Source organism: Pyrgilauda ruficollis, unplaced genomic scaffold (assembly GCF_017590135.1).
Source record: "Pyrgilauda ruficollis isolate IOZ18807 unplaced genomic scaffold, ASM1759013v1 scaffold14, whole genome shotgun sequence".
NCBI lineage: Eukaryota > Metazoa > Chordata > Aves > Passeriformes > Passeridae > Pyrgilauda > Pyrgilauda ruficollis.
In genome coordinates this window covers 7537170-7564910 of record NW_024512543.1, presented here as the reverse complement: position 1 = coordinate 7564910, position 27741 = coordinate 7537170, and the positions used below count along the sequence as shown (strand labels likewise).

Below are 27741 nucleotides of genomic sequence, written 5' to 3'. Positions count from 1 at the left end.
ATAGATACGAATGGGTAATATGGAGCTACCCATTCCTGCGTCCAAAAAGGGGTGCATTTCAGAGTTCTCTGTCTAGAAATGCAGTTGTTAAATTGGCAAGTTTCTTGCTAGTTCCAACTGGCTAAAGAAATTTTAAATTAGTTTTATGGGCTGGGGTCTACAAGCTATTAAAATTCTGCAGAAACCAAAAGAGATCAAGAGATCTCCTCAAAAGAGAGGATTTTAGAGATGTCTGATAAAACTTACAGTAGGGATTGCTGTTATTAATTTGACATATTTTTACCACAGATGGTACAGTGTTTTTTTTTCCCGAGCCTTTGGGAGGGCATTGCACTGTGGCAAGTGTTCTGCAGTGGTCTGCTGATATAATGGAAATCTTACATAAAACTGTGCCTCCAATAAAATTTTGATACAATGATTTGGGTAGTCAGTGGGAAAGTGTGTGTTGACAGTGGTTCAAAAGGTGTAGGAATACTGCCTTTGTTGAAAGATGAAGTAAGAGGTTGTTCAAAAGCTGGACTGCTGGCCAGGATGTCAACTAGGTGCGTATCTCTTTACTGTTGCAGATCCAGACCTTACCCTCTCAAGAAGTCTTTCCCAGTGGGAAATGAGGAGGGTGAGTTACTAAACCTTCGGGTTGTATTTCTTGTTACAAGGAAACTGAAGGAGAAATTCCCAGAGACATTAAAAACTTCATTTGCACGTGTGGGAAAGGTGCAGCTGTGGTGGGAGACTATTGAGAAGCCTCTCTATGAAGAATGATTTAGAGATGGTAAAATAGGGCCTAGTTTAAGAGACTAGGGTGTTTGGAGTCTAGAGCTGTACTTGGGATTTTTAACATCTGATGGAAAAAGACTGATGTATGCTTTTGTCTTTTTGCTTTGGATCTGAATCTCATGTGGTGCTGAAGCTGTTCATATACTTGGATCTGAGCAAAACATTTAACTGTTCAATTGTGCAAGAAGCAGCAACAAAAGTATCATTTTTACTTCATGCTTTATGATTAAAGGTGCCCTTTCAGGCTGTCTCTTAGGCAGTTTTGAGGCTTTTATTGAGATGGACATAATTATGTTTTTCTGTGGTTCTTGTGTTTTTTCTCCTGTGTTTCCATCAGCCAAACTCAGTCTCTAAGATAGTCTGTGTTTTAATTTCCTTCAGGCCAAAGAGATAGCAGCAATGCAGCGCTCAGAGGCACCAATGAGCAAGATGCCCCGGCAGCGTGGTCGCTGGTCCCAGCCCACCAGCAGCATAGAGATGACTGTGAAATCCATGCTTGACCTGCGCCAGCTGGAGTCCTTCTCCGCTTCCCGTTCTCCAAGTCGAGACTCGCTGTCTCAAAACAGCAATGGGGACGACAGAGAGGAGCACTCTGACCTTCCTGTGCTCATCAACAAAGTATGGCCAGTACTACTCTGAGGAGGGGAAACCCACTCTGAGTGCATCTGTCCTGCATCTATTTGTTATTACCTACATTTATTACTACCTGAGGCCATTCTTTTTATTGTTAAAGGTCTGCTAAATGACTTTTGAAGAGCTTTATTAGATAACTATTGTAATTAATACTGCAATGTGTGATTCTGCTGTCTTACCACAGAGATCCTATGTGGTCAAGGTTTCTCTTCAGTGGCAGGAAGACCTCATGTTTTCTTTTAGCTCTTTGAATATCTATGTCAAAAACAAGCTGAGAAGTTGAGCTTGGAGATACAGGTGTGAAAAACTTGGTAACCTGTTAGCTTACTCTGCTGGGATGCAGTTTCTTGACTCCAGTAACCACTGGAATGCGGCTCACATGAAGCCCTTAGTTGTTGGCTGTGCTAGATGAGTAAATTCTCTTTGATCTTTGTATTGATGGGTCACAGCAAGTAATGTCTGCTCATCCTCAGAATAGTTTCCAGTTTCCTGTTTTCCAGTAGCAGTCTGTCCAGTGCCTAGCTTCATTAGAAGTTTTCTCTCCCCTATAACTGTGTGACTGAGAACAGGATTCAGATTGTTGTGTGCAGTAATTCAGTTTTTGAACTGAAATGGCCCAGTTTTGTGAATTGTCTGATCAGTATATAGAAGGTAATGGAAGAACCTGCTGCCACATGGCTTACATTCCTGATGTGTGATCAAAGAGTACTTTACCAAAGAACTTTAGGGAATTGCAAACAGGAAACAAACCAGAAAAGTACAGCAGCAGTCTGACAAGTTTAGTAAATAAGGAACAGAAAAGACATAGGATTGCTGTGTTTTCTGATCTCAGATTGCTGAACATGTTCTGTGCTGCAATGCATACTTTCTAGCCCTGCTGATGTAAGGTAACTTGCTGATTGATGCACTTGCTGATGTAAGGTAAAACACTGGTAAAATCTAGTTTTTTCTCTTTTTAATTAAACCAGGTTGGCAGCTCAATACCTCCCCAAGATAATGGGTCTTGTGCGCGACCCCAAGTGATTCGGCTTGTGTCTTGTGAAGAGGGGATTTTCTCTCAGGAACTGGAACCTTCTGAGAGTGAGGAATGTGTAATCTACCCTGAGCAAGATGAAATCCATCCCACAGACTCTAGCAGGTTAAAAATAAGCTCTCTGCTGTGCATGGCTCAGATGTTTCTGTTCTGGTTTTCTTGCAGCTTGTGTGGTAACTTTGATGACTTGATTTACTGCCTAATTGATGTCAGGCATGTTTATTTGAGAGTTTTATGTCAGATGGATGCTAGAGGAATATGAAACTAAGAAGGCACCATTAAAATAATTTTCCTCTGAGGGAACTGCGCATTAACAGTCTCCTCCAAGTTTTTTTTTTGTTGAGTAAACAACTTGAGAGTAGCCTTTTTGGTTTCTCCCTTATCTGGGTTGAAAATAGCAAGGGAAAACTTGGAAGCTGGAAAACTCACTGACAGTGACACATATGTAGCAGTGAAATGCCTACTCAGGAGAAATGACAGAACACTTATTTATGAAAATTAGGCAAGAATTTAGCAAACCTAGTGTGTGATTACTCTTCTATGGGAAATAGAATGAATTGCACAATACAGATGGAATTGAAAAGGACATTGGAGACAGTGGAGATCTTTTTTATTCCTTTGCTGTTTCTTCTGTTTTAATTTGACATAATTTAATTTTTCTGTGCTCCCTTTTGTTTTTCTTCCCTGAATTTTGTTCTTCCCTTCCCCTCTTAACCTGATGCTAGTAGCTGTTTAATTTCCTTTGTTTTCTGTCATGTTACAGAGAGCAGGGCTGATAGCTTCAGACAGACTTTCAAGCAAGAGTTGACAGTTGAGGCTGCTAGGTTTCGCCTAGCTTATTTTTCATTTTTAATTCTGTGATAATAACATTTGGACAGAGTAGACCCATGTGCTCTTCCATCATGTAAGAAAGAGATACCCTCTGGAGATGTTGGATACAGACTGTACACATGGCAATGTTTACAGTATATGGGAGCTGCCATGGGTAGTTGCCATTCAGTTCTGTTGATTGACTTCTGCATCCTACCTTGCCTTGGAGTACATTTGAAACCAAAGCATTTCAAAAAGTGGAAAACAGAAGTCCTTAAGCATCAGGCAAAAGAACAGTGCTGGTGACATTTAACAAAACAAGATCCATGAAATCACAACAGAAAACAGTAACCCTTTCATACAAGATTGTATTTTTGTATGATGTTCTTCAGTAAATTAGTCTTTCTCAAAGCCAGAATCTTGTATATTTTGCATCACAGAATTTGCCCAAAGAAGCATCATGAACATGGGAAAAAAGTGTATTAGTGCTTAAATCTATAGCAAACTAGAGTTTCTCTCATGTAAGTGTAGGCCTAGTTTTACTCCCTTTTTCATCATGTAAACTTCTACATTTGTTCATCACCTGTGCTGGAAATCAAGCCAGAGCAGAGTGCTGCTGGTGCCTGGTAATCATGGGAACTGACATCGCCTAGAAAATCAGACAGTCCCCTTGGGACTTCCATGTCCAAGCTTAATGAAATGCAAAAATGTACTGTATTATGATGAGAGAAATCAACTTCTTTTTCTCTTTAAAGCCTTACATTTGTAATAAAAGGTTTTACTAACACAGGTAAGGCCTTATTAAAGTTAAAATGTGCTTCTTTACATGTAAACAAGTACCTCTTCTAGTGCTGTATCTTCCTGTCTCTCTTGTAGTGAGTTCCAGGTAAAAGCATTGCCCCATGGGAAGCTCTGTAGAGGTTATCACAGTAATGGATGCCCAGACAAACACAGTCCAGACAGTGCCTGCTCTGTAGATTACAGCAGCAGTCGTCTGTCCAGCCCAGACCATCCAAACGAAGGTAAGATGCAAAGCCATTATAAATGTATTTATTTATACGTGAGCTCTTAGCTGACCTGAGGTCACACTCCTTAGTCACACTGGTACTACTGTACAGATTTAGTGCAGCATTTGATCAGACCCCTCAACGAAGCCACTGTAGAAGCAGGAGTTGGTGCACTTTCCTTCTTTCCTTGTGCACCTTTGGCTTTCTCTTACCTTGCTAGCCAAGGAGGCAGGTTTATTATGCCATAGGCTATGCTGTTTGTGAGATATGGTAGATTAGAAAATTACTGCACGTAATGCTGACTGACTTTAACATTCTAGGTTCAATTTAGCATCTTTGTTGATTTTTTTTTTAAATTTGGCTAATGTTACTCTGATTTAGTTTTTACAGCACTAGGGATTTTTTGCCTTTTCCCAGATTCTGAAGGCACTGAACCTCTGAGCGTAGATGGTGTTTCAGACCTGGAGGGAGAAGAAGGAGAGGAAGATGTGGGTACTAGCATGCCTGAGGGAGAAATTCCTCAGATACCTGATCAGGAAAAGTTCCTCAAGGAGCATTTTGGGACCCTGAGCAACACTGATGGAAAAGGTACATCTCTGTTTTCAGTGGGAAGACTTTGTAAGGTCACTCCTGATTTCTCCCCTGTATAAACCAAAACAGGCTACAAGTTCTGCTAGGCTTTTATAGATGTGTGTATATGGAAAAAATGGAAAACGGTGTATGAGGCTTAAAGAAGAGTGACATCTGTTAACTTCATCGGTCTGTGTGATAATTTGTATAGATGAGATTGGGCTCTGTGTCAGTTTGCGTTAAGTATTGTCCCTGGAATCCTAAAGAGCTGTTACATTCCTCCCGGACTGGTTTTGCCTGCTGTAAAGGAAGGTATTGAGGGCGCATTCACCCCTGCATAGGTGACACGCAGTGGCCTCTAGTGGTGCATCAAAGCATAGCCAGTGTCACAAAAGAAAAGGCTGAAAAGCTGGGTGGAGAGAGAGAATAAGAGGAGACATCAGAGTAGCAAAAGAGCTGGTTTGTCTTTATCCACCAACTCCAGAACAAAGCATATCGTTTTAGAATTGATAATGATTGCAGGCAGCAACATCTATGTGAGTTTTTCGGGTTCTTTTTTTCTTTCCTTTAATTTTTTTTCCCCTTTTATTTTTTTCCTCTTTGATGGGTTTGTTTTCTGCTTCATGCCAGTGCCTCACAGTCCTATAGGCAGGATAGGACACAAAGGGAAGCAAAAAAGGAGGAGGCGTACCCTTAGGGAGAGTAGCAGCTTAAGGCAGAGTAATCTAAGTAGAATACTAAAGGCAAAGGAAATACAATTATTTCATTCTCTGTGGCTTTAGCTTAAAAAAATCCCCTTGGATGTCAAGAGAACACTTGATAGTCTCTATGATAAAAAAAATTTACAGAGAATGCTCTGTAAATAAACTGCTCATTTTTCTTTTTCCTTTAACCAAAATTTTTAGGTGGCTCATGTCGGAATCTGGAAAGAACCGAAACCCTCAGCATTTCCTCTCGCTTTCTTTCCCAGTCCCCGGCTCTCAGGTATGGCTCTGCTTGTTTTGAGTGTTTCTGTCTGTGTATTTATACTAATATGAGTAGGTCTCACGCTAGGTTCTGGGTGAAAATAGCTGAACAAACTTCTGGCCTTGGTGTGTCTAGGCATAGCAAAGTGTTAGCACAGCCCTTGGCAGGCTGTTTGCAGACGCTCGTGATTTGGACAAGTTATCCTGGGTCACTTTAGCTGTTCTGTTTATTCTAATGTAACACTATTGTTTGTTCTTTTCCCTCTTTCAACAACGTGCTTAATTGTTTCATGATTAATGCCTTGGTTGATTAAGTTGGAGGAATCACTAATAATCTAATTTACTCTTCACTGTTTATGCTCTGTTTATTCTTTTGCATTTCATTCAGCTTGGACAATGAAAGTAGATTTGTCAACTTTTCCTTTGTTTTACAGTCCTTTCTTACTCAGCTTTGTTTCTCAGTCCCATGCCTTCACAGGGTGTCCTGGTGTCTCATAAAAAGCCTCATAGGGATATTATTCTTCCAAAAACCCCTCAAACCTAAAGAACTCCAAAAGGCCTCTGCAAGCTGTTTTTCTTGTTATTAAAAAAAAAAAAATCCCAACAAAACAAATAAATTAAAAAAAAATCAGATCAATGCTTTTGTTGATTTGAGTTCATAAATTTTTAGAACAAACAAATACTCCTGTATTCCTCTAAAATTACAACATAAAAGGTCAAAGGAATTTCATTATATAGGATAAAGCAGATTTGAATACATCATCTACGGTTCACCAGCTGTGTCCAGATTCAGCATCGTAGGGAAATTTGTTTGTTATTGCCATATTCAGCTGCTGTTGCTGCTGTCAGGAGTGCTTCTTAGTCTGACTCATGTATATTTGGGAAGAAAACCAATGGTAGCTATTGTGTAAACTTCTGGAGAGTTGCAGTGATGAGTGAAGGAAGTCACTGGTGCTCTAAAGATGTAACAGGGGAGGTAGTTTTTGATTATGAAAACCTCTGGGCTTTGAATCTGTTCAGCTGTTTAAACATGCCAGACAGGAAGTTGCCTCCTTTCTGAAGTAAGCCCACTGTGTTTGTCTGAAGTGGAGAGGAAGAGGAAATGAGGCTTTCCTCTTGGAGATACTGACCAGCTTTCCTAGTCATTATGCTTTTATAATGTTAGGAAAGCATATTTACTTCCTTTTAGGGTTATCTTAGAATTGAAAAGATTTAAATTTTAGTAAGGTGAGCTGAGAGAAAAAACCTGACTTTGCCCAGTCTTTCCTATGCCTGGAATTTTTCCTTCTCTTTTGTCTTCACTTTTTGTGGTGTCCTCCCTGGAAACAGCAACCCAATGCTATCTGTGATTGCACAGTCTCTAGTCAAATGCCTGAAGACCAGAGCTTGCAGGGCTGAGTAGAATTAAGTGGTAACAGCTTAGGGCATTTTTTACTCAAAGTCCAGACAGGGAGGAGTTCTTAATTCCAGAGAAACTTAATGCATGTTCCTGTCTATCCAGGGGAACACACTTACTTGTTTTAACTGGGATTTCTTTATTGTGTTCTTTAGACGATTGTCACTCTCTTCATCCAATCTGACACTGGTTTCAAAGCCCATCGAGCCACCAACCCAGACCAGTCAGTTTACACCAAACCTTTTGAAAAATGACAGCAGCCATCCTGGTGATGCATCGGAGAACAGCCAGCTCCTGGAGAATGTAAATTCAAATCGAGCTACCTATGTGCAGAAAAAGCGCAGATCGGCTTTGGAGCCCAGCAGAGTTGGTATGGCTCCTGGACGGGTTATTGCCTCCTTTCCAGAAGGCCCTGTGAATGCAGTCATGAGGAAGGCACAGTCAGTGCATGACCTCGTACATGAGGGTAAGGACACGTGTTGGAATGATGGTATGAAGCCAAGAATGAAATGGGGACATCTGAGTGGAGGATTTAAATTAAGCTTGTCTTTCTGCATTCTGAGCTACAGGCTTTACATGTCTTCTAACTCCTAGCCTGTCAAGGGAAAATATTTTAAATATTATTAATTAAAATATGATTTAATATTTTTTATTTGTAATGCAGATGCTGGTCTTCTAATTATCAGTCTCTGATACTTGTTTGGCATCTGTGAGAGGAGCACTGGCAAGGGTGAAATGAAGTATTTGCAAAAATATTCTCGCTTGCTGTGGGTGGTTGCTCCAAGCTAAGACTGAAGCTCCCCAGGGTGGGGAGGAGACAAAGAGGGAAGAGACAGTAACAGAGAGCTTATTGTATCCATGCCCACTGTGTGAAATAGCTCTATTTTTGAAACAAGTAACTTACTAACCATTAATAAGTTTGTTTAAAAAAACCAAAAAAGCCGCCCACCTGATCACCACAACAGCATATATCAGTTTTTGCCTGCTTCTTCTGGCCTCTCTCTTAAGAGTCACAGTAGTCCAAGGTCTTCTGACCATAGACTTTAAGAACAAATCTCTCTCATGAGGAAAGCAGCATAGAATGAGCAGGATGAGGGATGGCAAAAAAAGAAAGCTGTTGAGGCTTGGTGATACTAACCTGAACTAGTGGTTATGTTTGTACACATCTCACAGGGGCTGAGCTGAGCCACGTTAAATTCCAATTTAGGAATTCATTGCAGGCTCTTGTCTATTTTTGGTATGTTTATCTGTTTAATTTTCACAGATAAGGGTCCAGGAGTGATATCCTCTGCCAAGCAGCGTCCTCAGACTCTTTTGGTTGAGAAGGATCCCAGACCTAACAATTGCAGGGTGTTATCAGCCAGTATGTTGAAGATGGATGGATCTGGTGCTCTGCTGGCCAAAGATGTCAGGGCTGCAAAACCAAAGTCCTACATGAACCCCACAACCAGCTTCCGGGCTAAGATGTCAAGGAGCATATCTGTAGGGGAAAATCTGTACCTTGGTTGCTCCACTGAAATGTTGACTGATGGGAGGACTAGTCCTCCGGTGACAGAGAAGACACAATTTAGTTCCACATCAGATGCTGAGAAGATTAAGCTGCCAGTGAAAGAAAATGTTCCAGTGAAACCTGCACTCCAGCCAGTTGTAAACTGCTCATCTCCCAAGTCCTTCCACAGCAAGTTGGCATCATCAAACCGAGCACATCTGATTCTTGACATTCCCAAGCCATTGCCTGATAGACCCACACTGGCCTCCTTCTCACCCACTACCAAAACAAAAACACTGCTTGAGCCACAGTCTCCACAGTCACCTGCTGGGGCCTCTAAAAAGAAACCCTCTTTTCCTGAGGTCCGAACCTCCAAGAGGGAGAATCAAACTGCTGGGTTTCTGGTTCCTGGTAGAGAGGTCTCAACAGGGCTTGCTAAGGAGACCCCAGTGGACTATCCAGTCTCAAGGACAGATTGCCAGGATGAGCCAGGGGTCACTAGTCTAAAACTGAGGGAAGTGTCAGAGGGCCAGCAGCTAAGATCTCCTGAAAGCACACTGCCCAGGGGCAGGGAGCGGATCACCGGCATCGCCTGTGTGCTAGACAGCCAACCTGGACTTTGCCCACTAGACCCCATCAGGCCCAGGTCTCCTACAGCTATAACTGCCTCGGCACAGGTCTCAGGTGTGCATGGATACCCATCTCTTATCTTCCCCCTTCTGTCTCCTGTCTTTGTGAACCGCCTCACGATCCCATCACATTTCTTTACGTCCAGCTTCTGGCCTGTCTCGTCCTGTCTGCACCTGTCTCGTTCCATAAACCATCCCCTCAATGGTGAGACTCTTCTTCAATCTAACATCTTTTTCTCAATCTTTAGTTTCCTTTTCCTCTGGGTCTTATGTCTGACAGTCCTTCTTAGCTGGTTTTGTAGATCTCAAAATTGACATGATTTTAGCTGTAAAATTGCCCCTCAAACCTCAGGTTTGAAGGGCTCAAACTTCTTTGTGGTCAGTGCTAAAAGTTGATAAGCTGGGAATTTCCTGAAGTGTGTAGGTCACATCCCCCACCCTCCTCCTGGAGCATATTTGGCCAGCAAATGAAGATGTAGGCCAACATGTGCTAGCAGAACCAAGCAAGCACAGATAATACTGACAGTGAAGTTATGCCAGGCAGCTCAAACTTTCCTTTGTTAATATGCAAAGGGTCCAGAAGGGTTTGGATACAATTTTCTCCCATGAGATAAAGCTCATGCAAGTGAGCTCCTTGATGTAACTACCTGTGAGTTCAAGCAGGTCTTTGTGCTGTTATCACTCTTCTTTGAAGACACATCTGCAAACTGAGTATGTGCAGGGTTTGAACATAAAAAATGTGCAGTTAATTTTTGAATTATCTCTAGTTTGGAGAAAAAGGTACAAAATGAAAAACTTTCACCTGCTGAAAACAGCTCTAAAATCTGTTGCAGGTCTCAGTTTAAGGTAATTCAATCAAATGAAAACTAGCAGATAAGTTCAAATTGAAGCAGAAATCCTGCCCTCCAAGGCAGGAAAACCTCCAGTGGCAGAATTTGTGGCACTGTTTAGTTCCATAACATCTCCTGAGGTTTTTCTTTTGTGTCACAATCAGAAAGGAAATACACCTTTCTGAGCTGTGCATTAGAAAGCTGAATGTTAACTACTGCACTGATAGCTTGTACCTTAAGGGGCTATACAGCTTTTATCCCTTTTGTTATGTTGTTCTTACACATATCTGAGAAGGGTTAGCTCTGTAACCCTGTGATCAATTACCTTCTGTGGTGCCAGACTGTTGCACCATTCATCAGAATGGCGCAAGACAATATGGTTAAGCACAACATTTCTGCACCAAAACATTGCAGAAGGTTTAATCTGGTTTTGATGCACTGTTATTTTTCTTTTTGCATTTCTAGAGGAATCAAACACCTTAAGATTGAAGCACTATTATGTAAAACAGGAAATGTGATGTTTTGTCTTAGGGACCTGCAGTTATCACACTGTTGCTGCTTTGAAGAATAGTGAGTGCAACTGAAATTTTCAAACCCTCCCCCTAGAGGGGGAAGGTTTCTTCTAGCATCAGATGCAACCTGAAGCTGTGGAATCACATTCTACAGCAGAATTGTAGTTGTCTGTGCTCTTTAGGCTGAGTTTTCTCTTCTAGATTTGTGAATCAAGCTACATAGCAAATGGTTTTTGGTCAGTTTGCAGAATTTACACAGGTAGCACAGATAAAGAGCAAGGTTTTTTTTCAGTATTGATTTTTTTTTTTTTTAACAACTCCCGAGACATAGCACACCCTGACAGAATATTTAACAGCATCCTTTAGTGACTTAGAATGATACAACATGTGGATTGCAATTTTTTTTTTTTTCTCAGTAGGCAGCTGTCAGCCTTAAGCTTCTTGCAGACCACATTTCCCAAATTTTTAGTGGTAGATGCTGGAAAAGCTGTTTAGATCCAAGTTGGCTATTGCTGTGAACAACTTACTGTGGCTTCTGGGAACCGCAATGTGGCAGTTTAGGTGAAAACTGTAGGGTTGATAGAGACTTGTTCTGCTTCTGACTTGCACTGCTACTTTGGACTTCACTTAATTTTTCTGTCGTTCCATTCCCTGCTTGTATAACAGCTGCAAATAAAGAGATTTAATTGTTGTTATTAAAGCATTTTGACATCTACAGTTAAAATGCTGTAGATGTGCTTAATACTGTTGCTGTGTTTAATATTCTCTGCTAGTTTCTGAAGAGCTCTGCTCTGCACACCCGAGAGGCAGAAAATGCCTATTACTTAAGCATTTATATCAGTTTTTATGATCTTTCTCCTGACTGGAGCCTCCCAGAGCTGGAGACCAGCACAAAAACAATGATCAGAGGAGAAATCCAGAAAAGAGAAATGAGAAGAAACAGCTGGGTTTCAAACAAAAACAGGGAAGGAGGGGGGCAGAAATCAAGAATCTTGGATTGCACTGAAGCCCACTGTCCTCAGACTCCACGGGTGATTTAGGATCAAAGGATGCAGATGGAAGGATTTGTTCATGCCCCTTTGTTCTTTGTAGATGTTTTTGTTTATGTATAAGTAGATGTTTTTCTAACTGTATTTGTTTATGCATCATCTAGATGTATTAATAAAATTAGCTTAGGTCCTCTCCACTCTGTTCAAAGATGGTGTTCTTAGAATTGCAGAAATAACAGTGCTAATGTGACAAAATTTTTGGCTTGGGTAGCTAAAGAAAGTTGAATGTCCTTTGTCCAGACTTTTGCAAATTGAAGATTGTGTTTGTGTGTCTATGTCTTTGTTCTTGGTTTATGTCTAACTCATGAAAGTGTTTATTGTATAAATATTGCAGGCCTTCAACTCATGTCTTCGAGATAATACCTGGTGGGGACAGGCAGAAGATCTGTCCTTCAGTTGCTTGCTTTTATTTTTTAGTTTTGGGTTATGGTGTATCAGCAGTGTATGTCATGGGTTGCTCAGCAATGCAATTCTGTTCTGACTAAGTTTGCCTCTCACAGCTCTTCTGGAGCTCAGTCCTCACTAGAGAACATTGCAATAATTCAGTATAATCCATCATCCTCTGTGCTTTTAATACACTGTGCAGAAGGATGTGTGAGGGGAAGCTTGTAGATTTCCAACTACGTAGAAGCTAAATTAGAGGGCTTGGATCAGGCCCTCATGCCACTGGAAGCCCTCATACAAACATGGCTTTAATTGTAATTGGAAATCACATGGGTAAGTCTGTGACTGTGACTGTAACAAAAATGTGCAATCTGAGGAAAAACATTGCTGACTTTGGAGAGTCTAAAGACTGGAAAAACAGGGGTGTTTGAAGCAAGCAGCATGTCTAGTTAGTATGAAGGAAAGCTCATACAGAATGTGTCTATTTAATAATTTGCTCAAACCAGCCCTAAATATTGAATGACAAGTTGCGTGTGCATGTTCTTTCAGATATGTATTAAAAAACCTGTTTTCTTACCAGACTGTGAGGTTGTGGATGGTGGAGTGTCTGTGCCTTACCTTGTGCTTTTATGTTTTCCCCCATCCAGAGTCGGGCATCAGCATAGAGCAGTGTGAGCACGTGGTGTCCGAGCTCCAGGACAGCATGCGCAGAGCCCTTCACCTCTACCGCAGGGTGAGTGACTGAGTGACCTCACACGTGGACTCTGGTACAGTAGCTGGGCTTTACAGCCCACAGACATCTTACACAGAGTGTAAGTGCTTGCTGCCTCAAGGTGTTCTCTTGACTGTGTGTTCAGTGATACAAGCTGCCTGGCTGTCCCCTTGACTGCACCTTCAAGTTGAACCAGGGATACAGGAGCTCCTGATTTCCAGCTCTTGGATTTTCCAGTGGTTTGCTATGGTACTCTGAGCAAATAAATTAATTTCAGTCTGTTTAGCCTATCTGTAAACTGAGGATAACAGTATGCTCTTTTTCAAAGGAGTATTAGGGAATTATTTAACCGTTATACAGAATTTCAGGGATATGAAATATTACAGTAGCTTTGAGTTTTATTACCCCATCTGTTCTTTGACTTTGATGTCTGGAAAAAGGATTAGCAAATGTGGGATACCATGGGAATCCAGCTGTGAGAAGAACACGCAGCTGTTCTCCTGTCCCTCTCACCTCCAGACCAGAGCTACATGCAGAGCAATATAACAGCTCTTTGTTTCTTTGCTTAGCACTGATCTGTCAGGTCTCCTGCAATGAGTGTGAGACTTTGATGGTGAACATCTGCCACATGGTCCTCCGCAGCTCTGGCCACAGCACTTGCATAAGTTCTCTGACCTTGCTGTGTTCCTGGGACCAGCTGCATTTGGCAGAGAGGAGGGACCAGTGACTGTGGCCCCGTGCTGCAGCTGGGAAACACAGTACCTCCTTAAGCCCACTATAAGGGGAACACTGCCCAAAAATGTGTTTCCCATCTCTGTCCTATTGGACTAATGCCTCTGGATTTTGTGCAGCTAGGGAGTATTGGATGCATGTCCTGCTATATGTCCAAATGGGCAGTCTCAAATGTTGAAGAAAAGTAGACTTGATTGGTCTGCAAGTCTTTATGGCTTTACTTCCCTAAAGGGCTAAAATTACTTACTTGGTGCTCTATCTGAACCCCAATGCATTCCTTGTTTTCCCCTCCTCTTTGTTTTCAGGTACTAAATGATATGGAATCTTCCACTGACAAAGACAAAATAGCAGGCCTCCTGACAGAAACATTCTCCTCAATGAAGAGAGAACTGGACTCTCTGAAGGATGCAGAAGAGCTTCCAAAAGAAAAGGAGGCACTGGTGAAGCCACAAGATAACCCTAGCCCACTGAATGAGGGATGTGGTGCCAATCTACCAAGTCCCAAGAGCTTGGGAGATGAGCAGACACTCGCTTTGTTGGAACAGTACTCAGAGCTATTGCTGCAAGCTGTGGAACGACGCATGGACAAAAAACTCTAAGAGGGGTGGCTTTCAGGTGTTTGTGAATACACAGAAATAATCACAAGAAGAGGACCACAAAGAGAGCTTCACACCAATGCTACCATCAGCTAGTCTATGGCTGGTGGGGATACCTTTATATAATTGATTTCCTCAGGCTCCAACAACTGACTTGTTCCAATTCTTAGCAATGTGCTGGCCACAGTTTTAATATTTGTTTCCCAATGGTCTTCAACTTCCTGCCTCTAAACAAAGTCTTGAAAGAGGAGTTAGGAGAAATTGCCTTGAAATTTCTTCATAGCCAGGAGGTCAGGATGTTTGACACCTAAAAATACAAAGAAAATCCAGTTTAACCAAGAAATTCTGAACTGCTGACTAAAAGCAGAAGTCCATGTGAAGCCAACCCCTTCCTCTCCAAGACTTCATGAGAATCAAGAATCAGACTTTTTATGGGTTTATTTATTAATTTATTTCTCTTGACTGTTGCTCTATGCCACATTTGTGGCTGATACCGTTGTCCTTTAAAAAAAACTGTCAATCCCTTTGCCATATCCCAGCGAGAAACAATCTCTGTATTATAAATCCCCAACAGGGAGACAGGCTGGAGTGTCTGTGCAATTAATGAACTGTTCTTCTGCTTAGATCTTGTCTTGCTGTTCTTGCTTTTCCTGCCTTAGTTTTGTTCCCTGCAGTAATCCTGCTGTTGTTATGACAACCCTGTCTGCTTTGCTATTGTGTCAAGAGAGTCCCCACACTGTATTTTATCTGCATTCACCTCCAGGGAAAGGCTCAGTATCCCTTGGGCCATGCTTTGGAGATTACTTTATGAATTCATGGTGGTGTTTTTAATCTGGAATTTGAATACTTCAGACTGGGTTTTCTGCAGACATTTTAAAAATTGGATTTAGATACAATACAAAAGTTTGTTTCAGCCAGCTTTCATGATTAGGAATTGGATATTGACTTTGTTATGATTTATTTTTGGAGAAGTGACATGGAAAATCTGCTTTCCATCTCATACAGTGTTACTATGGGTTTGAGAGATCTTCAGTGCCATGGCTGATCTCTGTCATTTGTTCACTGTGATAGGAAAATGTTTTCTCCTTGCCTTCACATGAAAACAAAATACTTACATCCCAAGAAAGCCGTGATTCTTTTACATTTTGTAAAGCTATTTCAAATCCCCACACAAAATTATTTCCTAAGAACTTCAAATGAGATATTTTGGGGTGTGATGACCATCATTTCCCCTGCCTCTAGCCTCTTTGCTTTTCATGAATTTCTGGTCTGAGAAACAGCATCTTCTCTTCTTGCCTTTATATGTGCAATATTCTTCTTGCCCTGTGGAGCTTCTCTAAACTCATGCTAACTTGTGTCTGTTGTGGCTTAAAATTGTCCAGCGATGTTTTTTAGGTCAATGATATAAGCTAAGAAAAACAATTTTAAACCAATGAAATTCTTCAGCACCTTCCCCCTTACTCCCGCTCCTTTCAACAACAGGGGAAAATACACAAAGTGTTTTATTTCTTGCATCTCCAGTCAGTCTTGCATTTATTTTAAGACAGCACAGTGTAATCTGAGTTCATAAAACTAATGCAAGCAACAAGAATTTGATGGGAGAGAGACTGCTAGCATCTGTGGAAGTCAGTCAGAGGCTGCATCACTTGATTACAGAGGTTACAGGGTGGAAGCAGGTTTTTTTTTCATTTTACTGTCCTGGCTGCTGTTTCTCTGAAATCCTGTAGCACTTGGAAATGTGGTCTATTGACTTCTCTGTCTTTCTGTGACTGCAGATCTGCAGTGCAGCCTTTTTTCTGCTGGTCTGGCCAGACTGGCACAGGACAACCTGTTTCTCCTGAGTAACTCTAGGGCTGAATAATCTGCAGTTCTCTCTCTCCCCTAACAGGTTTGCTGCCTGATCACTGCTGAGTGCTTCAGGACATGGCAGTATGGGAAACATTTTGAGAGCTTTCCAGCTCCTTCTGCCTGTAATTGAAATCTGCCTAATCATGTTTCAGGTGTCCTTGCTAACCTTTCCTTCCATGGGCTTTTACTGAAACTTTAAAGGGGTTATTTTCTAGCCCTGTCTCTGCACTGTATTCTGCTGAATCCGCTGGTGTGCTCGGTCCCATGAGCAGCTTCTCTTGCACAGACAGGTTTTGCAAAGGAAGGAGCTGGAAACCAGAGAGGAACTTTCTGGCAGTGTAAAGGTGAGATGGAGATGCCATGAGTGGAATGTGTGATAACAGTCATGTTGGGTCTGTGATGGAAGTTAGTGTGGGTCAAGCTTGCTTTTGAGGTGACCAGTTCCTCCACTTTCAGACTGTGAACATATGTCCTAGTATACAGGGAATTTCTTGCTGTACTGGGGCCACAAGACACTCAGGAAATATAGCAGCCCCTTGAACCCAGGTATATTTTGGTACTGTTGATAATGGTTTGACGGTCCTTTATATTACTTCCTTGTGCAATTTTATACCATTTTATTATTTAAACATTGAGGTAGTGACAAGAAGCTCAGAGATGATACAGAAGAGCTGAGTGGTGAGAATGAAATTACCATGAAAGTAAAGGGCAACAACCAGCAAAGTTGGCATAGAGATATGAAACAAAGCTCCTTGGAAATAAGTTGTGTGAAGCAAATCTGATTTTTAAGCTGATCAGAGTGGGTTTTGTTTCCTGGAATGGATTTTACTTGGGGTCATGGCTGTATACAGAAAACCAGAGGTAAAATCTGATCAGAATGATGGCGAGAAAAGTGTTGGGCAAGTAGATCAGTTGGAGAATGGTTGTGTAGTTTAAAATAAATTTAGAATAGTGTATGTAGGAGACTCAGGAAAACAGTAGAAGTAGCTATGGTCTTGGTCTGAAGAACATCATTTGGCCAATACCTGTGAATGATACAATACAAAAAGGCTTCAGGAAAGTAGATATAGGACTTGGAGGTAGTGATCTGTAATTGAAGGATGAATGGGAAAGAGTTTGTTTTTAAATATGTTCTATTGAGCCTCTTGCTTCTTCTCTTGCAACTGTTCTCTAAGCAACTATTTTTTTTTAAATGGCAAAGTCCTGAGCTGCTTGTTCAAGGCTTTGATGTTTTGAATTGAATAGAAGCCCAGTAAAGGATATGCTGGTGCCACAAGTTTGTTGCTGAGAGGGGTGAGGGGATAGTGTTGCTCTTTATAATTTAAGACTGATCTAACTAATTGTTCCCTGCTAACTTCCTATTGCTGGCAGTAGGAAATATTCCTAAAACCTCTAGTTTACAGAACAAAAAGAGCATAAATGCATTGCATTTGCACCTTGTGAACATGTTTCACTGCAGGCTGTCCATTGGGCCAGGTAGAGAAATAATGAATGGTAATTGCCTGGGAAGTCAAGAGGCTTGTGAGAGGAGGTAATAAATATGAGTCTATCCCTCTTAATGGTTTGTGATCCCTCTTACTGGTTTGTGTGGGTGTTAGCATAGGCACAGCAAGATACCTGTATTATAAGTTGTTTAACATAAAGCCTGAAAAAATAATTTGGATCTACCTATCCTCTTTACATATATTTCCCCCCCTTCAACCCAACATTCCTGGTCAAAATGAGAAGTTTTAGGTTTCTTTTCCATCTTGCAAATAGTACTGTTTTGCCTGTGGAACCCCTCAGTTTGTTTAAGGGCTCTCTTGAATTGGGACAGTAGGAAAGGCTGTGACCAGAAAGGGCAGCAAACTGTTGTATTTCCTGCTGCAAGCAGGTAACACCTTCCTCCTCCCATCCCTCAGCAGCACTCAGGAGCTGTGTATGGGAGTCCTCCTTTCTTCCACCTCCTTTCTCAGGTTGTCTTCTCCTTTCCATGCCATCTCCCAGGTGATGACTGGGGCATGGCCTTACAGCAGCCCCCTCCCCAGCCCACCTGTTTTGCAGACTTCATCATGACTCAGAGGAATTGGGACGTTTCTTTCTGGAAGTAGAAACATACCAACTTAATTTTTTAAGGAGAACGAATATGTATATAATTATATATAAGAAAAAAAAAAAAGAAATGCAGGTATTTAAACACCCTTGGTAAATTCATGCATGTATACAGTGTCTTCCCCCCAGCCCGTTGGATGTGTAGTATGCAGGACACTAAATGACAAAAACCTCACTGAAATGGTAGACAGGTCTTCTAGCAGCCCCCCGAGAGAGCAGGTGGTTCCTTCTCTGGGTAAGTCGGGCGTGTCCCATGTTTCAGATCTGTGAAGGACACGGGGCGGCTGGGGCTGTGTTCGTGTCACACGGGGACACGCGCGGGGCCACCGCGCTCGGACAAGCCATGAGCGCCCCGCGCGTCCCTCCTGCTCCGGGCAGGCACTCCTCACCCTGTGCCCCTTCCTGCACTGCCCTCTTCCTTCACTCCTTTAAAACACAAACAGAAAACCCCTTCCTGCTTTATTTATAAATGCGTGTTTTTATACTTTCGGCTTTAGGTAAAATAATACTTTGTTTTTTTTTTTAATTATTATTTGGGAAAAGAATAAAAAATTCCTTTTGTTGGTTTTTTTTTTTTTTTTGTTGATGTTGTTGTTTTGTGGGTTTTTTTTTTTTTTTTTTGCACTGTGAGGCTCCCCCGGGAGCTGTTTTTAACTCTGTATCCATTTGTACTTGGTGTCTTAAACTGTTTCAATAAAAACGTGACCATTTGTTACCGAGCTGCGGGGCTCACTCGGGAACTGCGCCCGCGGTTCGTTTTCCGGGGCAAGGGGCGGGCAGGGGGCGGGCGCGGGCGGGGCCGCCTGCTGCGGGGCCGGGCCGTGCATGGCGGAGGGCGCGGCGCTGCGGGCCGTGAGGGGCTGCCTGGCCGCCTTCCCGCGGGAGGCCCGCGGTGAGCGCCGGAGCGCGGAGCGGGGCGGGGGAGGCCGCGGTGACCCCGTCCGAGGCGGGCAGTGGTGCTGGGCCGGCCCCGGGTCCCGGCCTGCCCGCTGCTGCCTCGGCGAGCGGCAGCGGCGTGGGGCGATCAGCGGCACCCACCGTGCTGCCGGCGTGTGGTGGGTCCGAGGTCAAAGGGAAGCAGAAAGGCCCCGGCAAGAAGAAAGCGAAACTCGAGAAAACGTTCCTTTAATGGTTGTTTTTCTGTGTATAAAGTAGCGAAACAAAGCACTATTTCAGCTTCCAAAAAATCATCCTGTGGTATCGCCTCTGTGTGGGAGGTGCACTTCCTGTGGCACAGGCCCTTTATCCCTCTATCCTCAGGCGCTGGCCTGAGGTTTCCATCTGGCTCTGAAACTGCCCTAACACTCTCTGGGTTTTAGCAGAGGCATTCTGGATCCGTGGAGAGCACTGCTTGGTGTCAGCATGGCGAGGCTTGTGAAGCCTGTGTGCTGGCAGGAGGTGCTTGTCCTGGGATGCTGAGTAACGCTGTTTATTGTTTGCCTGGACAGAGCTGGGCTGGCCGGAGTCCGTACCCTATCTTGATAGGCCTCCGTCCCCGCTGGAGTTCTATCGAGAGTGGGTGAGTCCGAATAAACCCTGTGTAATTCGCAATGCCATCAGCCACTGGCCGGCTCTGAAGAAATGGACCTCAGCATACCTCAGGTATGAGTGAGCTGTGGAGCAGGACTGGTGTTCAGTTTTGGGTGACCTCACCAGAAACCTCTTGGTTAATCTTTGCTCTTATTCGTAAGATTAGCCCAGATTCCTTCCTGGTTCTCCATGAAGGTGCTCAGTCTTCCCAAGGTCAGGTGTAAGTGTCTTCCTTGCACACATGCTGCCCTCCCAGTTCCGATGCAGCCAGGAGTGTGGGTGTTGTGGCTGTGTGCAACCAACAAATTCAGGCTACTGAAACCCACACAGCTGGAGTGGGGCTATAATGCTGTAAGAACAGACTGACTTGTTTGTGACTGAGCGCACTGCGTTTTCTTCAAAAAATGAAAGGATGAGCATTTTTACAATGACTGAAATTTTAATGAAAAGTCCTCTTTTAAGAGAGGATTTGTGGTTACACCTAGTATCTGTGGGTCAGATCTAATTCTGTGGGGTTTAAAGCTAAATATCTCATGGAACTGAGGGCTGTTAGCCTCATGAGGTGTGTATCTATCAGTTTCTGTCTACCCCTTCTCCCTGCTCAGTTGCTTTTGAACATGTGAACCCTTGGATTTGACTGAGTTTAATGGCCACAATATCAAGCTCTGCCATGATTGGTGAAAAGAAGTGGCCAAAGAGGACCCTCTGTCTGCATGGAGAAAAAAGGGAGATCCCTTGTGAACCGTCCTCTTAGGAGAGAATTCAGAGAAGAAAAAGAAACTAGAGTTGCCTTGACTGCGGGGAGCAATTGGAGCAGAATGTCGGAGTCCTTACCAGACAGCAGAAAATCTAATCTAGAGACACCCATCCATGGAGAGACAGGCATCTTATTTTTGATGTCCTTGAAACATGTTTTTAAAATAAGCAGTATGTAATATAAGAGCTAATTGCAGGCCTGGATATAAACCTTTGATTTGTTTTGCAGGGAGGTGGTAGGTCCCAAGGTGGTGAGTGTGGCAGTGACACCAAATGGTTATGCAGATGCAGTGTTTCAGGACCGTTTTGTCATGCCAGAGGAGCGCCAAATGCCTTTCATGGACTTTTTGGACATTGTGGAGAAGAAAGTGACCTCTCCCAACGTATTCTATGTGCAGAAGCAGTGCTCAAACCTCACTGAGGAGTTCCCTGAACTTGTCTGTGATGTGCAGCCTGACATACCATGGATGAGTGAGGCACTGGGTAAACCCTTAATCTCTCATATTTAGTAAATATTTTGCATGAAGCTTTAAAACAATCATACACATTTAAAAAATTCACTACATGGTGAATACTTGTTCTCTTTCTGAATGCCGCAGCTCAGTTTGGTTTCATCGTCTCAGAAAGCAGAAGTGGTAAAATACCTAATAGAGTAATCCAAGTTTTGGGGCTGGATTTCTCTGAAATCAGTATCTCTGTTGTGTATTGGGACCCTCACAACTGAAAAGAGGTTGTGTAATGCTTCTTTACATTGAGTGGCTTTTCTTGATCTAGAGTCATACTTTGGCTTAGTGTTTGCAGTGTAGAAGGAAGTTGTTGTTGTTCACAGAGTGCTATTTGCAATGAAATCTGTCATAGTTATGAAGGAAGTTATAGGACAGAATTTGGCAGAAAATTATTTGAAATGCTTTTTAAAAATGACAGTTTGTTGTTGTCATATATTTCTTTTTCCTAACTATACAGGGAAGAAGCCTGATGCTGTGAATTTCTGGCTTGGGGAGTCAGCTGCTGTGACATCTTGTACGTATCCTATGGCAGTGTAAATCTTCTGGTGATTTCAGCACAAGTTTAAGCTGGCTTGTTTTGACTTAGTGGCTCAGGAGAATGGTGTGGTTTTTCTGACAGGGCAGTTCTATTTTAACATGCTTTTTTTGCAGTCTTTATTCTGCCCTTCTGAGCCTCCTGCTGCTGTGTCTCTGGGTGCATTTACCTGGCATTGTGTCAGGCAAGGCACTGACAACTTGCTTCGTTGAATGCCTTCGCTACAGCATGATATTGTGACTTTTCTGCTGGCTGCAAGAGGAAGAAGCAATCTGATTATAATAGGGAAAGCTGATACTTTCAGTTTACTGTAGTTTCTGCTGCAGAGAAGGAAATAGCTATGATATTGTCTTTCTCCCCATTTCTCTTTTTTTTTTTTTTTTTTTTTCTCAATCCTAGTACATAAGGATCATTATGAGAACTTGTACTGTGTAGTATCTGGAGAGAAATATTTTCTACTGCATCCACCAAGTGACCGTCCCTTCATCCCATATGGTACATCATTTTGCTGTGCAGTGTGTCTGAAGGTTGGAAGGAGGACAGACTAAAACACTGAAAGATGTGAAAAAAGGAAGCTGTGGTAACATTTTGGTGTCTATGCAGTGTTAAGCTTTCCAGTGTGAACAAAAATCTCTTCTACTTCATGCTGCAGGTAGTTTGTAATACAAATGTTATTCTGAGGCCAGGTTTTCTAGTCCAGGAAAGTAATGAGGTCATTGGTTCACTCATCTTGAGTCCTGTGTCCAGTTGTGGGCCACTCAGTTCAGGTAGGACATTTAGATATTGAAGCGAGGTAAGAGAAGGGCATTAAAGCTGGTGAAGGTTCCAGAGGGTAATTCCTATGAGGAGCAGCTGAGGGAGCTGGGTTTTTTAGCCTGGAGAAAAGGAGACTTAAGGGGGAACTTATGACTCTCTAGAACTCCTGGAAAAGTGCTTGTACCAAGATGGGGGTCAGGCTCTTTTCCCAGGCAACCAGTCACAGAAGGAGGTAATGGTCTCAAGTTGTGCCCAGGGGAAGTTTAGATTTGACATTGGAAGGAATTTCTTCACATAAATGTGCTTAGATATTGAAATGGACTGCCCAGGGGAGTGGTGAAGTCATGTGCCTGAAGGTGATTTAGGAAAGACTGGATGTGGCACTTAGTGCCATGGTTTAGTTGACAAGGTGGTGTTCGGTCATAGCTTGGACTTGATGATCTCAGGTGATCTCAGATCTCATCTCTTGATGTCTTTTCCAACCTAATTGATTTTGTGATACTCGTGGCAGTCTCTTCAGCTTTAGAATGTTAAATTATTTAAGTATATTGTCAGTGTTGTAGCATGTCATCTTTGTTGTTTTACAGGTTTGGATTCTGCCTACCTGCTTTTCTCTAGGAAAAAAAAAAAAGCCAGGAAACTAAAATATTACTTGTATTTTAATGAATATTCAAGCTACTAACTGAATCTCTGAAAACTGAGAAATGAAGAAAGAGATTCTTATGACAGCATTGCTTCACACTGCCTGTTTTCTGTTTCTTTGTGTGGTTTTCCTATGTGTACTGCAATCATTACTATTGCAGAGTCATCTGAAAGACAGACAGCTTAACTTTATACCTCATAAGACTTAATTTCCCCATTCCTTGGCTTTCAAACCGTCAGACAGAGTGCTCTATGATGGAAATAAAATTTTGGCTAGATGTGTGCTGCTACAGTATTTTATTTATACTGTTTTTATTTTGCTTACAACCTTGAAGTCATAGAATCACAGAATGGTTTGGGTTGGCAGGGACCTTGAAGATCATTGAGTCATTGCCCCTGCCATTCAATAGACCAAATTACTCAAAGCTCCATCCAGCCTGACCTTGAATACTTCCAGGGACAGGGCATCCACACTTTCTCTGGGCAACCTGTTCCAGTGCCTCATGACCTTCATTGTTAAAAAATTCTTCCTTGTATATAATCTAAATCTACCCTGTCTCAGTTTGATATCATTAACCCTTGTCCTGGCCTTGGTAAAGTCCTCTATCTTTCTTAGGAGACCTTTATAGGTACTGGAAGGCCACAGTGAGGTTTCCCCAGCACTCTCTCTTCTCCAGGCTGAATAACCCCATCTCAGCCTTTTTTGGACAGGTGGTGTTTTATGTATGTGAATGTATGAAATATATGTGTGTTATAGGAGTCCTACTTTGTAAAACAAGTTACTGTTAAAACATAGAACAGAGATAATGCTTACATTTCATAGTGTGTAGTAAAAAGAGAATTCCATCTTTTTGAGCATTAGGTTAATTAATGGAGAGAAACTGTCTCAAGGGAGGGCTTAGAAAACCACAAGTGCTGAAGCAATGAAAGAAAAGCAACCAGCAGTATCTGAAGCAATTGTTGAGCCCTGTCAATTAAAATTAGAAATGAAAGACTGGCCACAAGTCACTAATAACTCCTGTGAGTGCTTCTTTGGTAGACTGACCTAAGATAGAACACCCAACTATAGAATGATGTGTAAGTCAGGGGTGCATTTATGCCTTCTGAAAAGGAAAGAAAATAGTTACTGGAACAAGATAGGACTGGGATACAAACGGGCTTGGAGGAGAATAAGTATTATTCAGACTGACTGAAAAAAAAGTATATTAAAAACTGGATAAAATTTGAAATGGAAAAAGGGAATGGTAGTGAGTACCCTAAGTTGAAAGTGGTTTTGTCTTAATTTTTCTTGGTGAAAATGTGGCATGCACTGCCATTAAGTTCTCTGAATTGTATAATTTAATCCTTTCTCTGGTTCCAGAGCTCTATCAGCCAGCAACCTACCACGTATCAGAAGATGGTTCATTTAAAATTGTGGATGAGAAAACTGCAGAGAAGGTAAAAAGTTTATAGAGAATGCAGTTAATACAGTAGGGAGAGTTTGGGACATTGCTAAGCCCTCAAACTCAGCATATTGTTGATATTTAGAAATCCTTCCTTACTGGAAAGAGAATGCCCAGATATTTCACTTGTATTTTACTATTTGCAAAGGATACCCAGCTTCCAGAAAAATCTTTACTGCACACCTGAAACAATTAATATAATTGTTGCCTTGCACCAGACTTTAATAGATCCACTAAAGAACTTTTGCATGCGTTGGCAAGAAGGGAATTGATTTCATTATGCCTGAAATAGACTCCTCTACATTCTCTTTCTTTTGGCCCTCTACTCATGTTCACAGTAGTATCACCCAGTGCAATAAAACGTACCTGTCTGAATGAACAAGTTGTATTTTCTTAGTAGCAGCAGCAATATTTATTTGATTAAAATGTTTAGATCTGGAGTCACTTTACAAGTCTCAGTAGAATCTTAATCCCTTGCCTTTTGCCTCTGCAAAGTGTGAGTAATGTTACAACAGAACTTGAACTTGGCCTTGTTCTCTGTTTCCAGGCTGGTGCTCATGGAATTTCATTCCTGTAATGCAGCAAGGTTGGAATGCTGAGGTTTATAATTCTGTAGGGCAGAGAAAGAATTAATGCAGGCAAAAGGGACTTCCTAGAAAGGAGGGATGTTTCAGCTGCTGGGAGTAAAAATTACACCAGAGAGCCTAAGAAGAAGAAAGGAATTTCTAAAAAGAGTGCTACAGATAAAGTATTTAAGTACTGAATGTAGGAAGAACAAGCAACTTAAGGGGCTGGAGATGTTTTGAAAGTGTGCCACGAGACTGCAGTTTCATGGATGACATTTATTGCCTTTTCTCTAATTAGAAATGCATCACCGAAGGAGGCACATCTTTGCATCCTTGACCTATTCCCAATTGAATGTGGAAAGCTGTGTAGCTGTACATGTTTTGCTAGACCAAGTACATGTTGTGTAACCTAGTGAGTTTGATTATCAGTTGTTTTTCTGGAAGCTTGCTGGAATTTTTTGCCAGGGTCAGTACCATATACACACTCTTTTGCCTTTAGGTGCCCTGGATCCCTCTGGACCCCTTGAAACCAGATCTAGAACTGTATCCAGAGTATGCTCAGGCAAAACCTTTGCAGTGTACAGTGAAAGCTGGTGAGATGTTATATCTGCCTTCTCTCTGGTTCCATCATGTTCAGCAATCTCATGGCTGTATTGCAGGTAAAATAGACAGTATTTCCAGACACATTTTTGAACTGTGGTGGGTGTGCAGCTAGATATCCCACAGCAAAGCACCACTGGGAGCAAAAGTTCCTTTAAGGTAACTGCCTCTCTGCAGGAGGGAATAACAATCTTGACAGATCCCATGGGGCTGTCTCCTTGCATATATAATTTTGGTTATAATTCATAGCTTTGTCGTCACAACATGAAAGATACTCTATTTTTATAGGAGCTGAAGTCTGCTCTGACCCAGTCTCTTACCTTGTTAATAACGTTGTGTTTGTGTTACTGTTCCCCTGCACTTACCAAAAGTCTTGTCATCGCTTTCTTTGTAGGATTTATCCTCATCTCTCTATTTCTTTTTTTTTTCTTCTCTCCTCAAGTGAATTCCAGAATTTCCATTAGTGCTCATTTGGTACATGTGGAGGGGTGGGGATGGTGCAAGGCATTATTGTTATGTTGTGCAAGTTTTGCAAGGTTTGAGGAAGAGATTTTTGCTGGAATTTTTGCTTGTCCTTTGTCTGGAATAATCCTGATAATGCTGTTCAAGAAAAAAGTATTTTGAGCAGCACAACACTAGTATTTGTATAACACTGCAAATATTGCAAGCCCTTTTTTCAGTTCTTGTGATTCTGTGATAAAAAGATGATCTAGCATTAAGGCAGTAATTATGTTTTTTTTTTTTTCCCCAGTGCTGCTGTGTCAGACCTTAAAGATTTTTTTGAAAAAGTAGAGTTGTTTCCAGCTGCAAGCCCCTGGCCACTTTTTTTTTCTCTGTTTAGCAGAAATATCAAAGAGTTTGAGTTTATTTGTCCTTTAGTCTGTTAACTGCAGTACAGTCTGTATACACTTGAAAAATCAATATTCTCTTTGTCTGGTCCAGTGAATATCTGAGGCTAGAGGATATCTTCCACCAAGAAGCACTGGTATAATATTACAGTGTATGGCTTAATTTTCCTAGGAGACATACCCCAAAATTAGCAAGGGAAGCAGAATTAAAGCACTGTCTGATTGATGACCACTGTGAAGTAGTGATGAATTTGCCATCCTTTACACAGGAAGAAAGGTTCCCATCCAGATATTAAACTTTGCAGTTTGGTGTTTTTTGTCTAAATAGAAACACACTGTTCCTAAGCTACTGTTTTGCCATCTTCTGCTCCAATGAATCTCCAGTACAGAGTCTGAAGTTGGTTTGGGTTAAGACACAGTTGCATTGGCAGCACTTTTTAAGAACTCCATTGTTATTTTTAGCTGTAGTCAGAGATTTGCTCATTTCTAAGTTCAGTCAGTAATAAGGAAAAGCCTGTACTAACTGAACTGTGTAAAGCAGTCTGTGAACACATTCGTAAATCATTGCATTCTAGCCTTAAAATGTTTTTCCCTTTTCTTGTCTCCTCAGTGAATTATTGGTATGACATGGAATATGACATTAAGTACAGCTATTATCAACTACTAGATTGTCTCACAAAAGCTGTGAAAATGCTATAGCAAAGGTGGGAGACTCGAGCCTGTGATGTCTGTTTCTGATGTGATGCAATCATCAGCATCTGTGACTGGAGTACAAATGTGATTCCCCCAAAAAGATCTGAACATTAAATTATGGTCAACAATGCCTGCTGAACACATCATGGCTATCTTTCTTGATTTCAGAGTCCAGAGCAATTGGCCGGATTTTTTGGCTTATAAGTAGAACTTTGATTTTGAGGTCTTTGCATGTTGCCTTGGTGATGGTGAGAAAAATAGAATGTGAATCGAGACAATCCAGGTTTTGAAAATCCCAAACCAGAAGCCCTGACTGTTCAGATCTACAGATTGTTTTCATTACAACCCAAGTGGACAAGGAAGGATCTGCTCTATGCATCAGGCTGCAACAGTCCAATGTATGCATTCTGTTTAAGGCAAAAGTCTGTCCTGTTGTAATTCTTTAAGTTCAGTGGCTGTGATATTTTGATGGTGAGAAACTACAATTTCTGCAATAAATAGGTCAGTTTAAAGCTTATTTCTGTACTAATTTACTTTTTTTCCAAAGTAAACAATGGCTGAAGGACTTCTAGGAGGACATGCAAAAGTCAATGTTGGCTATTTTCCAATAAAAAGCTACACGTTTTTAGTGCTGTTTTTTATTTCTTTTCACTGATGTATTTAAACATAACTGCATTCTCTTACATCCTGAGGGATGATTTTAGAGTTGCTCTGCCAGAGCTGCAGTCAATCTGCATAGCATCTCTGGTCTCATGGCATGATGTGTGATTCTGCAGCTTGCAAGCTCACTGATTGTTTCATTCC

General features: G+C 41.8%; 2 protein-coding genes across 4 annotated transcripts in view; both read left to right on the top strand.

Annotated features, from left to right (window-relative positions):
- The window catches only part of MAPKBP1 (mitogen-activated protein kinase binding protein 1), a 100256-nt gene extending 81474 nt beyond the window's left edge, over positions 1-18782 (top strand). Inside the window, exons 22-31 of one of the 3 annotated variants that reach the window (XM_041459849.1) lie at positions 567-616; positions 1159-1395; positions 2379-2548; positions 4130-4275; positions 4678-4848; positions 5736-5814; positions 7347-7657; positions 8456-9364; positions 12732-12817; positions 13834-18782. In XM_041459849.1, coding sequence (XP_041315783.1) covers positions 567-616; positions 1159-1395; positions 2379-2548; positions 4130-4275; positions 4678-4848; positions 5736-5814; positions 7347-7657; positions 8456-9364; positions 12732-12817; positions 13834-14127 — 2453 coding nt within the window. In that variant the 3' untranslated portion in view covers positions 14128-18782. Of the gene's footprint in view, positions 1-566; positions 617-1158; positions 1396-2378; positions 2549-4129; positions 4276-4677; positions 4849-5735; positions 5815-7346; positions 7658-8455; positions 9515-12731; positions 12818-13833 lie in introns of all 3 variants that reach the window. The other 2 variants (XM_041459848.1, XM_041459850.1) reach the window with 2 other exon arrangements.
- Positions 18783-18843: 61 nt separating this feature from the next.
- JMJD7 (jumonji domain containing 7) lies at positions 18844-27454 on the top strand. The gene is made up of 8 exons (XM_041459974.1): positions 18844-18955; positions 19512-19665; positions 20579-20832; positions 21313-21369; positions 21790-21885; positions 24149-24225; positions 25296-25455; positions 26855-27454. Exons 1-8 carry the CDS (start codon positions 18889-18891, stop codon positions 26941-26943), a joined length of 954 nt encoding a protein of 317 aa, XP_041315908.1. The 5' UTR covers positions 18844-18888; the 3' UTR covers positions 26944-27454.
- Positions 27455-27741: the final 287 nt, after the last annotated feature.

Bases quoted from the DNA above. Each gene is read 5' to 3' on its own strand.
- JMJD7 (XM_041459974.1), top strand. From the start codon at position 18,889: ATGGCGGAGGGCGCGGCGCTGCGGGCCGTGAGGGGCTGCCTGGCCGCC. The intron at 20,833-21,312 runs GTAAACCCTTAA...CTAACTATACAG, and splicing joins ATGGATGAGTGAGGCACTGG to GGAAGAAGCCTGATGCTGTG. The intron at 21,370-21,789 runs GTACGTATCCTA...TCTCAATCCTAG, and splicing joins GTCAGCTGCTGTGACATCTT to TACATAAGGATCATTATGAG.